This window comes from Pelobates fuscus, chromosome 10, assembly GCF_036172605.1.
Source record: "Pelobates fuscus isolate aPelFus1 chromosome 10, aPelFus1.pri, whole genome shotgun sequence".
Classification (NCBI taxonomy): domain Eukaryota; kingdom Metazoa; phylum Chordata; class Amphibia; order Anura; family Pelobatidae; genus Pelobates; species Pelobates fuscus.
In genome coordinates, this window is record NC_086326.1 from 34,771,024 (window position 1) to 34,784,393 (window position 13,370).

General features: G+C 41.1%; 1 protein-coding gene across 4 annotated transcripts in view; it reads left to right on the forward strand.

Moving 5' to 3' along the window:
- ADD3 (adducin 3) overlaps window positions 1-12,817 on the forward strand; it is a 105,544-nt gene extending 92,727 nt beyond the window's left edge. For 3 of the 4 annotated variants that reach the window (XM_063434358.1, XM_063434360.1, XM_063434359.1), the window contains 7 exons: window positions 1,089-1,271; window positions 1,373-1,633; window positions 3,646-3,762; window positions 5,460-5,546; window positions 5,635-5,749; window positions 6,038-6,121; window positions 9,592-12,817. In XM_063434358.1, the coding sequence (XP_063290428.1) occupies window positions 1,089-1,271; window positions 1,373-1,633; window positions 3,646-3,762; window positions 5,460-5,546; window positions 5,635-5,749; window positions 6,038-6,121; window positions 9,592-9,866 (1,122 nt within the window). In that variant the 3' untranslated portion in view covers window positions 9,867-12,817. The remainder of the gene's footprint in view (window positions 1-1,088; window positions 1,272-1,372; window positions 1,634-3,645; window positions 3,763-5,459; window positions 5,547-5,634; window positions 5,750-6,037; window positions 6,122-9,591) is intronic. The other variant, XM_063434361.1, reaches the window with a different exon arrangement.
- Window positions 12,818-13,370: the final 553 nt, after the last annotated feature.

Below are 13,370 nucleotides of genomic sequence, written 5' to 3' on the forward strand. Positions count from 1 at the left end.
GAAGGGTTTATTTTTTTTTTAAGGTACACTAAGAGCACATAGACCACTACAGCCCACTTAGTAGTTATTGTTCCATGAGTACCCAGGTCCTTCCCAGAGGAATTTGTCAAAATGTTTTTTTTACAAGGCTTGTCGATGTACCCGGGTCCAGCTGGGCACTTGTCTAGCCTGCTTCCAGATACTGCAACCACAAAAATCTGCCTCAACCACTGAGCCATGAGATGAGCGCTCAGCTGGCAAGTGTAGTCCTCGATTCGCTAGGGTCAGCTCAGGAAAGACATCAGACTTCTGAAGGAGGAAACCAGATGCTGCACAGATGCCTGGGAGATCCAGATACGTTGGAACTATTTAAAACCGTTTGACAAATTACACTGAGAGGGTGCCAGGCCCTCCTTGCACCACAACCACAAAAGAGTTATGTGCTTTTGAAGAAAGTATGTATTGTGTTCAGTACTCTAACTTCAATCATACAATAACCTTCTTTCCAAAAAGCAACCGAATTGTGCAGCAATTACAGCTTATGCAAACATCAATGTGTGATATGTAAAGCTTGCTAAAGCAATTTAGCCAGTAATGTTGTTGTTTATAGGGATTCTATAGTGTGAGGAATACAAAGTTTTATTTCTTACACTATTGTTCCCTGTGCTGCCCCCGCACCCTTCAATCTTCTTTGGCGCTTTGAGGTCACCCCACAGGGGGTGGCTAATGTGCATGCACCCCAAAGAAAAGCATTGCTTCAATGCTTTTCTATGGGGATTTTTACTGACACTGGATGTCCTCATGCAGGGTGTGAGGTCACCTAGCCACCAGGAAGTGCCTCTAGTAGCACTGTGACCGCCACTAGAGGCAGTCTTAGTCCTGCAATGTAATCATGTTGTTCTAATTAAGGAGGATAGGGGCAGTTCACCCAGACCACTTCATGAGCTGAAGTGGTTTGAGTGCCTATAGTGTCAGTTTATTATTGTGTACAAATGTAAAGTGTTTTTTGGTTTTTTTCCCATGTTCTCCCTCCACCTGTTTGGTGTCACTGACTATATTTTATCCACCTGTAACATTGTTTAATGACTCGTTTCAATATCCTCCTACAGGTAAATGCTCTGGCTGGGGCTGGAGGGATTAACAACTTAGTTCTGCTTGATCATGAGAAATACAAGCCAGTCACACATGATCTGGCCAGTGAAGGTGGCGGAGGGGTCAATATGGAGGGGCAACACAAGTGGAAGGTTGGAGAGTTGGAGTTTGAGTCTCTTATGAGGATGCTAGATAATTTGGTGAGTACCCATGCTACATTGATTTTTATGGTGTCAAATTGCTCCCTCCTTAGTTTGTGCATCTGCTGTCCTCTACTAACTGAGTACAATCTCCACTGCAGGGTTACAGGACAGGTTATGCCTACCGACAGCCTCTGACCCGGGAAAAACCTAGACACAAGAGTGAAGTAGAAATCCCAGCCACAGTCACAGCATTCTCATTTGAGGATGATCCCTCTATGCCACGTTCCCCCCTTCGATTCCTAGCACAGAGGCAGCAGCGAGAGAAGACTCGATGGCTCAATTCTCCTAACACCTACCTCAAAGTTCGTGTTCCTGAGGAGTCTCTGAATGGAGAGATGAGCCCAAGGACCAAGGTTATGGTAAGTAGTTACTGCAAGAGTAGTATAGAGTTGCACCCTCTCTCCCCCATCCCATCAAAACTCCCTCCCTGCATTTCAGCAACCGTGCTTGGCGATTGACTGAGAACGGAGTCTCCCTTTATTTGCCATGTTTCTATTGGCAACGCTGCTCCCTATTTATAGAAATGAGATCTAAAATAATACTGGGATGAAGAGTGTGTCTATATAGCCACCCACTATATATTTTATTCTGCACCTCTTGTTTTTGCACATTTTTTACGGCTGTCTCAGAGAGTTGTAGAAGCACAATAGTGCAGGTTACCGTATATACTAGAGTATAAGCAGAGTTTTTCAGCACATTTTTTGTGCTGAAAAACCCCAACTCTGCTTATACTCGAGTCAGTCTGTATTATTGCAATTTGCATTTGGCGGAGGAGGAGAGAACTGACAGGAGCTGCAGGAAAGGTAAGTAACATCTCTCTGCAGCCCCCACAGCCCCCTCCTAAACAGTGCCCATCCACTGGACCACCAGGGAAGGAGAGCCCCCCTCCCTGGCCAGCTAGCAAGCAGGGAGTGGGACGAAAACATTATATATATATATATATAATAAAAAAATTAAAATAATAATTAAAAAATAAAAATGCCCACCCCCCACCAAGGCTCTGCATCACACACTGCATTCATTCATACACACACACACTGCATTCATACACACACACACTGCATTCATACACACACACACTGCATTCATACACACACACACTGCATTCATTCACACACACACACTGCACTCATTCACACACACACACTGCACTCATTCACACACACACACTGCACTCATTCACACACACACACTGCACTCATTCACACACACACACTGCACTCATTCATACACACACACTGCACTCATTCATACACACACACTGCACTCATTCATACACACACACTGCACTCATTCATACACACACACTGCACTCATTCATACACACACACTGCACTCATTCATACACACACACTGCACTCATTCATACACACACTGCACTCATTCATACACACACACTGCACTCATTCATACACACACACTGCACTCATACACACACACTGCATACACACACACACACACTGCACTCATACACACACACACACACTGCACTCATACACACACACACACACTGCACTCATACACACACACACACACTGCACTCATACACACACACACACACACACTGCACTCATACACACACACACACACACTGCACTCATACACACACACACACTGCATTCTCATACACACACACACACTGCATTCTCATACACACACTGCACTCATACACACACACACACTGCACTCATACACACACACTGCATTCTCATACACACACACACTGCATTCTCATACACACACTGCATTCTCATACACACACACACACTGCACTCTCATACACACACACACACTGCACGCTCATACACACACACACACTGCACGCTCATACACACACACACACTGCACGCTCATACACACACACACACTGCACGCTCATACACACACACACACTGCACGCTCATACACACACACACTGCACGCTCATACACACACACACTGCACGCTCATACACACACACACTGCACGCTCATACACACACTGCAAATAAATATTCAATTAATATAATTTTTTTAGGATCTAATTTTATTTAGAAATTTACCAGCAGCTGTTGCATTTCCCACCCTAGTCTTATACTCGAGTCAATACGTTTTCCCAGTTTTTTGGGGTAAAATTAGGGGCCTCGGCTTATATTCGGGTCGGCTTATACTCGAGTATATACGGTATTTGATATTTAGATGATGTACAGTAGTATACTTGAGAAAATATTTAAGTAAAGTGGATTTGCTGTCGGCATCCATCTGTTCCCTGTTCAATGTAATGGTGGGAGCTAATCTGCAAGACTAGACGATCTGAACGTGTTTTTTTTGTTTGGTTTGGCTTTTGTTTTCATGTTGGTCTGTGGCTTACCTACTGTCATCCACCTTTCCAGTGGATGAAAGCTGAGGAGGTGAACAAGGCTGGAGGGTTCCCCATCAAAATCGAAGATCCCAATCAGTTTGTCCCGTTAAACACTAACCCAACTGATGTTCTGGAAAAACGGAACAAGGTAAATTTTATACATTGGATTGTGATTTTTCACACTATTTGTACTGTACCTTCTGATAACACTTTCACTGATATCAGTTCATTATCTTGGACAGAGAATGAAAAAGCGGCACCCCAATTCGCTGTATTCATGTGATCCTTTATTAAGTTACACAAAGGCCATGTTTTAAACCAAAAGTGGAGCATTGATTGGCGGTCTTCCAAATTGCCAAATCATATAAAGAAAGCTACATAGCATTTCTAAAATGTAGAGTTAAGAACTTAAAATTGTGCAAATTTACATTAATTTATGTATTCTTGAACAACCAACCAGACATATATAACAGAAAGGTGAACCGTGCTAATGATAAGGATACATACGTATATTGAAATACTGGCCAACGAACTAGCTTGAAAAAAAGAACAAAAATACAATAATGGTACAGTATGTATGAACAATATAACTAGACGAAATAGGTGTTAAATTCACACTCACACTTTTAAGAGCTATATCAGCTCGGTATTAGAGGCCTGGACGGAATAATCCCCGTCTGGATTTCTTGGTGTTCAAGACCGTTGATGGACTTATAGGTATAGATGTTCGTTATATGTAAAACAGAAATAAAATGCACCACATGGTATAGTATGTATATGTAAAATAATTCAGTAAAATGGATAATCCTACTTACATATACTAGAGCAAGGACCTGCTCTAGTTTGGAGAGCTTCAGGTGGAACAATCCCCACCTTGGGATATAATGGACCCAGGTATAGCTTATTTCAGTTTTTTTGCAACCAGACATATACTTGCTGATATTTATGAACTAGCTCCAATGAATCTGCTAATAATTCTTTGGACTCTGTAAGGTAACTAATGTGATACAAATACCATGTATTGCAGACCAGACGTTTTACAGAAATGGAGAGAATTTGGTTTAAGAAAATATTTGGTTTGATTTAACTTCAGTTTTGATGAAGAACATTTTGGGAAGTTTTTGCTGTTGCATAAGCAGATTGAGCCACCAGCAGGATTAGATGAAGTAGTTCTATGTAAAAACACCCAATTTAAGGTAGAGGAAAAGAACAGAATCCTATGTAGAGCAGATGTACTATACCTGGGCCACTTCCACAGTCAAGAACCTTTCATTCAGATCTATCCCTTAAATTTCTGTTCATATACCAGATTACAGCGATTCCCCAGAGCTGCTGGCTCTGTGCAGATCATTAGCTCCCTCCAGAGGAAGAGTGTGGTCCTCGCTAGCTGTGTAGGATGCACACACAAGTTGGACTGATTTACTAATAAAAACTAAGAAATGTAACTATCTTGCTTTGATGTATCGGGTCATTGTGCATCTTGTTGATGAAGTTCTAAACCATCCTGGAAAGAGATTCAGTATAAACAACCTAACTTTAGTAAATAAATAACTTTGCTGCAATAACGTAAAGTGTAAATTTTTAAAGGAACATTCAGAGTTGTCAAATCATTCTCAAGCAGTAGGACTACTCATCTTAGGGGGACACCAAGGCACTCCTGACACCGTACTCGCCCCTACAGCAATCTGAAGTGGGTATGGTTCTTGGAGTGTTCCATTAGGGATTTGACTGGAGAAGATTAGACAATGAGAGATTGTAAAATGTATGGGTGTGGGTGATCGGTAATAATTCCATATGTTTAATATTTGAGGTTCTGACCAGGATTCTGTATCCACTATTTTCTAGATCAGAGAGCAGAACCGGTACGACCTAAAGACTGCTGGACCCCAATCCCAGGTGCTAGCTGGAATTGTAGTGGACAGGCCAAATCCTGTAAGTTTGTAGCCTTGTGAATGCAATGCGTAGATAACATCTGGCGATTGTCTGGATGTGGCTTTAATGATTTTCCCTTTTCTCTCAGCCCATGCAGTTTGAGGAGGATGAAAATGCACCACCACCCCCTCCAAACCCATTCAGCTACTTGCTGGAGGAAGAGACTGAAGGTGGGCAAAAGAGAGACCAGAACTCAAACCATGGTAAGCAGACAACTGGCATTTAACACGGCATACCTACCTCTCCATTCAACACTTCTAGTTTTAATTTTTTTCATCCATTAATTTCTGTTTTAATCGATTTGTTGCATGTACTTCAACCACCCGGACATCACAGTCTGTCAAGTATTAACAGATGGCACAACTTTACACAGCGTATTAATGGATTGCATTTAAATTGTCCTACTGTTACACACGGTAACCTCTAACAGTCTCTCCCAGGAACCATGCATGTTCTGTTGCATGCCAATTAATACATTCTTAACCCTGCAGATGCTGAGCACGAATTAATCTTGGATGAAGCACCCTCTGTCCCAATAACTGAGCCCACACCCCAGGCACCGATAACTAACACAGGTATTTAAAGGGCACGGGCCTATTTTTCCAACATTTATTTGAAGAGAATAGATATTGGAAGGATGGAAGAGTCAGTAACTTTAGATCTGGTAAATCGTATGGTTTGCTTTCATGACACCAGTTTATTAAACCCCAAATTCCAGTGAGCTCAAGACATGGTCACTGGGGATTGCAAATGATTTCTTAATTTTTTTTGATCATTAAAGGAACATTACACACTCATGAAGCACTTTTGGTTGCTGAAGAGTTTGTGTGTTTTTGGGGTCTTTTTTGTGTTTTTCATTTTACCAGAAGAGCAGATTTCAATAGAAATTGGAGCTTTTTTTTTTATATCCCCTTCTGGCTGTCAGACAACCAGTCCTTTTACTTCCTGGTTGATTAGCTCAGTGGACGAAAACTCGAGGCAAATTAAAAATGCATCTGTGCTGTTATTAGAGGTATATTGACTAAATAGTGATTTATTTGGAATGTGGTGTCTGTTGAAATAACAGACCGGCAGATGTCCGCACAGATTCTGTTCTGGTGCTTTTTATCATTCTGATTGCTGCTAAATTAAAGAGGAACTTCAGGAACAGTCAGACAAAGTAGTCTTTATGAAATACTGATCCTGACTATGGTATACATTTCAGTGAAATTCCAACAATGTTGTATGTGGAGGCCATGCATCTAACTAGGCCACTAGAGTGTAGCCTAAAACAAATTCTATAATAGAGTATAGTAAAGAGTAATCGTTACAGTTGTGGAAAGCTAGACCATGAGTCCATGACGGGTTTATGGGAAGATCAAACACTTAACTTTAAAGTGACTTAATTTAGTGGTTTTGGTGCATAGAGGCTTCCCTTTGCCCATTTTATCTGAGAGCCTGGTTTCAGCACTTCTCTGTGAGAAGTATTTGATTTGTTGATGCCTGCGTTAGTCATGCATTCACACTATGCTCACAATGCTTTGCCTGGCCGGGGAGAAGCATTGGACAAAAGTCTTCAGAATAGACTTTTCAGGCTGGAGGCTGTCCCAGTGCTGAATTATTTCAAGTTTTATGACATTACTTTTTAAATATGGAGGTCCCGGTCATTTTATGAACGAGACTATAAACTGATACCGGGAAACTCACTTTTGTATGAAACATGCCAATAGGAAATGTGTTGTGTTACAAATATACCTGGAAAAGTAATAAGGTTACACAGCCTTGTTCAAACAGTCACCACTGGAGAGTATGGATTAGAAAGCATACTAACTGTTTTCCTGGCACTGTAGAATCCTATAGCACCCCTCCCATGGTGCTGAAGGGGTTAAAATCCCCTCAGTCACTTACCTGATACCAGCACAGATGTCCCTCTGCGCTGGGTCAGGCTCCACCCACGTTTCTCCAATGTCAGCCAGCAGGGGAGACCTAATGCACATGTGCGCCAACGGCCACACTCGCATTAGGATTTTCCCATAGGAAAGCATTATGCAGAGCGTGAGGACGTCCAGTGTCCAATAACAGACCTATGGTCAGTTTCAAACTAGGAAGCCCTCTAGTGGCTGTCTGGTAGACTGCCACTAGAGGTGGAATTAACCCTGGATGTTGATTTATGAATAACTGCAATAATTACTATTGAAGGGTTAAGGAACATTGCACCCAGACCACTTCCATGAGCTGAAGTGGTCTGGGTGCCTACAGTGTCCCTTTAAATAGCTCAGTAAGGTCTAAGAAGTAGCATTCCCATTTGACGATAAGTCTCTGAGCGCTTTGGTTATGTTAATGTTACTTTGCGCACCTGTAACGGCCATAGCTTTTTAGTGAAAGACATTTGCTATTTTGAACCCCCCACCCCTTCTACTCTATTGTCATTGAGAGAGTCCAGTTTCTTCCTCTGCACAGTGCATGTCTGCCTGCAGTCTGTAGAATACTCAGAAAACGTAGCAGCTAACACCAGGGGAGGGTAATTAAGCAAAAACAATATTTCTAAAGGTCTATTGCCAGTACAAATATGTAAAGTAGCATAGATTTATTTTTATCTGAAATACAAAAACAGATTTCCATGGAGATGGGAAGTCTATATCTCGTACATAATCTACAGTGTAATTAATACTGGCACAGAAAGGATAGGTAAATTTTAGCAGATTGTCAAAGGTGCAGCTTCATAATCTACCATTACAGCAGGAAGTGGGCGGTCAACGGCATCTCGCAAAGTTTCCATATTGACGCAGGGGATTAATGAGATTGTTTCAGATTTAAAACGAGTGCACATTTTAGAAACTTGATGGTCAAAAGCTAGATTTCCAGCTGTTGCACACAAACTCCCATGACGCTAAAAGGGTTATGCCAACCACCATGACCACTTCTGCTTTTAGAATCCTGGTGGTAGGAGCCTGTATGTGCAGCCTATGTGCTCGAATAGCTGCACATGCAGAGATATTCGCACTTGTGTCTGGGACTCATTTCATCCCCTGCATATGCAATTGAGGCAGTCTAACTCTTTCGAGCTGCCTAATGTTAAATCTGTGCAAAAGCTACGTCTATCATCAGTGTGCTGGTGGCAGAGGTGGTCAGTGCTGGAATCGTGCCTGCAACAGGGAAGAGTCAATGTCCTCTCCCTCCGGTTTGGTAATTTTTAACAGAGCTTTTTAAATACATGTACTCTGAGCCTGGGAGAATGGTCTAGTTATATGCTTCTGTTTAAGAAGTATTTGATTGGACCTCAGAGGGAAGGAGTAACATCAGACAGGGTGCGGAAGGCAGTAGGAGAGCTTTTTTTCGGTACAGGAGTCCATTTAAGTTTAAAGCTTATAATTTATTATAGGGTTTGGTGGGGGGGAAGCTAACGAATAATGCATTCTACATTACATAAATAGTTTGTGGTCCTTTAACCCCTTAAGGACACATGACGTGTGTGACATGTCATGATTCCCTTTTATTCCAGAAGTTTGGTCCTTAAGGGGTTAAAAGGTTTACTCAAACCATTTTTACCTAAAGGTCACCCAGGCTACTTCACATCAATGAAGTAGCCAGGTTGCAGTCAGTGTAACCGTTTTTGCTAAAAGGCAATGTTTTACCTTGATTGGTTAAACTTGCCTCCAATGACTGTTACACGGACAGCCACTAGAGGCGCTCCTGCTGCACTGACTATAAAACGGTGCGGAAGCTTGAATGAATGTGCATCAGGTCCCCAATTCTCCTCAATGGAAACATTGGATTGGAGTATGACAAATAATGTTGAGGGAGCCTCGACCCTGGAATATGGCAAGTAAAAAAAAAATCTATTTTTATGGGGCTGAGGGAGAAACCTATAGAACTAGGGCCACTAAAGCGTTAGAAATACAAAGGTTTGTGTTCCTTTAAGCATCATGGGAGCTGTAATGTTTCAGCTGCTTGAAATGTACCTTCTGGTGTCACCATTTCTAGATTGGTAATGTAGCAGAACAGATTAGCATTTTGTTTTTTTGTTTCCTCCTCCCTGTACTCACTGCTCTCCTTGTTACCACAGAGTCTTCAGAGGACCTTATTATAAACACAGATTCGCCCACCGTGGTGTTAAATGGTAAAGATAGCAGCAGACATGAGGAGGATCTGTCGGTGCAAATGAACCAGCTCCGCGTGGGGGAGACTGTGGAGATTACAGTCAGGACCTCTGAGAAGATCATCGAAGGGGAACTGACCCCGGAGGGTTCTCCTTCAAAATCTCCCAACAAGAAAAAGAAGAAATTCCGCACCCCGTCCTTCCTAAAGAAAAACAAAAAGAAGGAAAAACTGGAGGCTTAAATGCCACATATTTTTGGAGGGGGAGGGAGAGAGATTTTTTTGGGGGGGTCTAAGTGGGGTGCCAATTTAGCCCCTTAAATGCTGGAGGGACCTACAACTCTTTGCACAGTGTTCTGCTGGTGGGGTATGAATCCCACTCTTTTTTGCAGCTCCTGCTTTGTAAGCCATGCAGCAGCGCACCTAGTACCTAAAATGGCCATAGGGAGAGCGGAGTGCGCCTGGCCCCCTGATGTCAATACAAAGGATTGTAAAATGCACTCTATTTACAGGTCCAATGCTGCAGCGAGGTGCCTGCCAGGAGCCGCAGAAGGATTTTCTTTTTTTAAATTGGCTTCAGTTTGATTTTGCAATGTCCCGGTTTGCTCATACATACAGATCTACATTGTGCGTGTGCGTTTGTGTGCTCCAATGCGTGTACCTCTATAGAAACATATATACATGTAACAATATTCTAACAGTGTATACATGTATAGTACAGACCTCTGTTGCTAAACAGGGGGGTGATTTTAAAATCCACTAAGAGCCAAAATGGCCTTAAACTGGAATGAAAGGGTTTTTATATAAATATTAGCAGTGCATACCTATTTTCCAGTAAAGCCTGCGATCTCATGAACTTTGCTGTCCATGGAGACCAAGGTTATGTCTGCTTCTATAAATAGTGCCGTGTATTACCTTAGCTGCTCCCATTTCAAGTTTAGGACACGTCAATCCACATAGACATACTTAACATGTCTGCCAGTCAATAACTAGGCACCTTCCTAGTCTAGGCTTTTGGGGTACATTATTAATATTATGAACCTGCTGCTGAACCCCTCTGTACCTCGCTGAACGGCCAGATTTCCGTTTTCTGTCTGGTGTAACTAAACCCTGCGTAGTTCTACCTGGGGACAAAATTGTGTGTTAAGGGAGCTTCTTGCATACGTTTTTTAATATATAAATTTCACAATTTTTTATTTTTTTTTAAAAGCCCCTTTGCTGCCCCTATATGTAACCCTCTCAGTGCCAGAGAATAAAGCAGTGCATTGCTTAACCACGTGTAGCACAGTATTAAAATGTATACATAGATTTTATTTTTTTACTATATCAGAAAAATGTCTGTCCATCGTTACATCCTGAAAAGATTGTAGACCAGACCTATTGATGGTAGACAAGCCTGTACCCGCAGGTTTGTAGCATTATTTTACTAGTTACAGGGTCTACACATAGTAGTAGTTATAATGTTTATAGGGAATCCTTTAAAGTATGGAAATCAGCATGTGAAAAGTGTTACAATATTCTGAGAGAATTCAGATTGTCAGAGTATAAAATGTCATCCAGGGTTTATTCAATGAACCAATAAATAACCCGTGAATTGATAACCATTTTAGGCCAAATAGCTGGAAAAAGACCAGAGTTGCACAATTGGTTTCAGTTCGGTTTGTCCTAAAATTTGCAATTCTTTAGTGAATTTCCCCAAGTTAAGAGAAGAACTCTGAAAATGTTATAGGCAAAGTGTGAAATTAAGAATTGTATAAACTTGCTGGAGATTATACAGGTAAGATTACACTTAAAGTCAGTATTAGGGACAGTTAAATACAAAGTCAATTGACCTATACAGTATGTCTAAAAAAAAAAAAAAAACCCTCTAAAAACGACTTGCTGTTCCATTTCATTGCTCCAAATTTGCAGAGTTGCCTCGATATTCTACAAACTGTCCTAATGAGGGTGTTACAGGCAAATCATAAGTACACAGAAGTATAGATATATATATATAGCACAATAAATAAAACTGCACAATATTACACAATGGATACGTTCTTACATTACTAGGGCTGCACGATTTTCACAATGAGATTTGTATTAAAGAGCTAATGGTTTAAGATATGTTATATTTGTAGGTTGCTTGAAGTTTTAGTACTGGAGAAATAGAAATGTATAAAAGACTAGACTTGTTTTTGGGAAGTATATTGGATATAGTGAAAACGGCACAAAGCGTATGATTGGCTTATTGTGTCTAAACACAGCTATTGGCAAAGCGGCACTGTGCGAGGATGGAGAGAATCTGCACAGAATAGTTTTACCCTTCTAGTGTACTATGCCCTGCTCTGGCACTGAAAAGGTTAAAGATAAACTAAAGTAGAAAAACTCAAGGCATACACCAAAGAATCCCTTTAATCTCCAAAATGGATAGGTCTCCTTATGGCACAGGAGAGTTTAAATCCTAAAAGTGCTTACAGAACCCCCACCGCCTTGGCCCTGAGTGTCTGTGTGTTCACACAACCTATTTAAATAATATGAAAATATGGTAAAAGTAATTAGCAGAAATTGGGTTCAACAAAGCACCATGTTATGAGTGTGAACAATGCATGGATTTAAATTCTAAAAGAGAAAAGAACGTTTAAGGGATAAAGTAGGCCCTCATTTTAGAATTGATTGTCAGTAGAAAAGACAGGGGATCAAAGTCCTGTTTATAAACCAGCACCTTATTTAAATTATTTGCTTTTGAACACATATGCAATACGTGCTTTGCCAGCAATTAGTAAACAGAGACCAACCCGCTGCAATTAACAGCAGTTAGCCTTGGGTGAAGAGGAAGAAAGGTTAGTGGGATTTCCCAAAAAACACTTAGTTTTTGGAAATTCTATAGATCGCCAGCAAGCTTCCTGTGCTATACAGACACATGGGGTGGAAGTATTCTCGCTGTAGCCTATGTGCTGTCACTTTGTCATCACAGTACTCTTCTGATGGACGATGGACCATGGGATCAAACCTTTCTACCACAGGCTGTGGTTTTAGGCTGGCATTCTGCCTTATCTTAATTTTTTTTTTTTTTCGGTACCAAAGAGGTGAGCTGGCACTAAAAAAGGTTGATTGCAAACCACTGTCCTTAATTGGTGCTTTAGTGGGGAGAAATAACAAAATTATGTGACACACACTTTCCCCGTGTCTATTTTCATAAACACACAGCAGTGGTTCTATATTGCATCTAATATTTAGCAGATGTCCTGTGTTGGGCCTATTTTTCGAGAGGAGTTCGTTTTATCGGGGGGTTTTTGTGACGGCGTGTTAAGGTGTGTGAGCCTACCCTTACTGGAGAGTTTATTAATTCAATTATTCTTGTAGGATATGCGAAATCTAAAAGCATGATCCTTCTGTGAAAGAGTACTTTTTATTTTATCCTGGGGGGTGGGGGGAATCTGGATTTTAACCTACTGGAAAATTGTATTTTTATGGAGGGGGGGGGGGGGGGGGAATAGCCTTTGCTTCTGTTACGGACGACGCAAGCGATCTGTTGGACTCTTGTCTTGCAAAAGAAAATATGCCTTTTAAATGGTGTTATATCAATAGTTATTTTTTTTTCCCTTGGTTTTGCATTATTTTTGTGTTTGTATCGCAACATGTAGGAACAAGAGTCTGTGAACTATGCTATACATAACTTTTTTTCTATAAAAGAAATACAGAAATATGTCTATATAAAATATATCTAGATGGATGCAATGTGCATAAATATTTTTAAAATGCTGT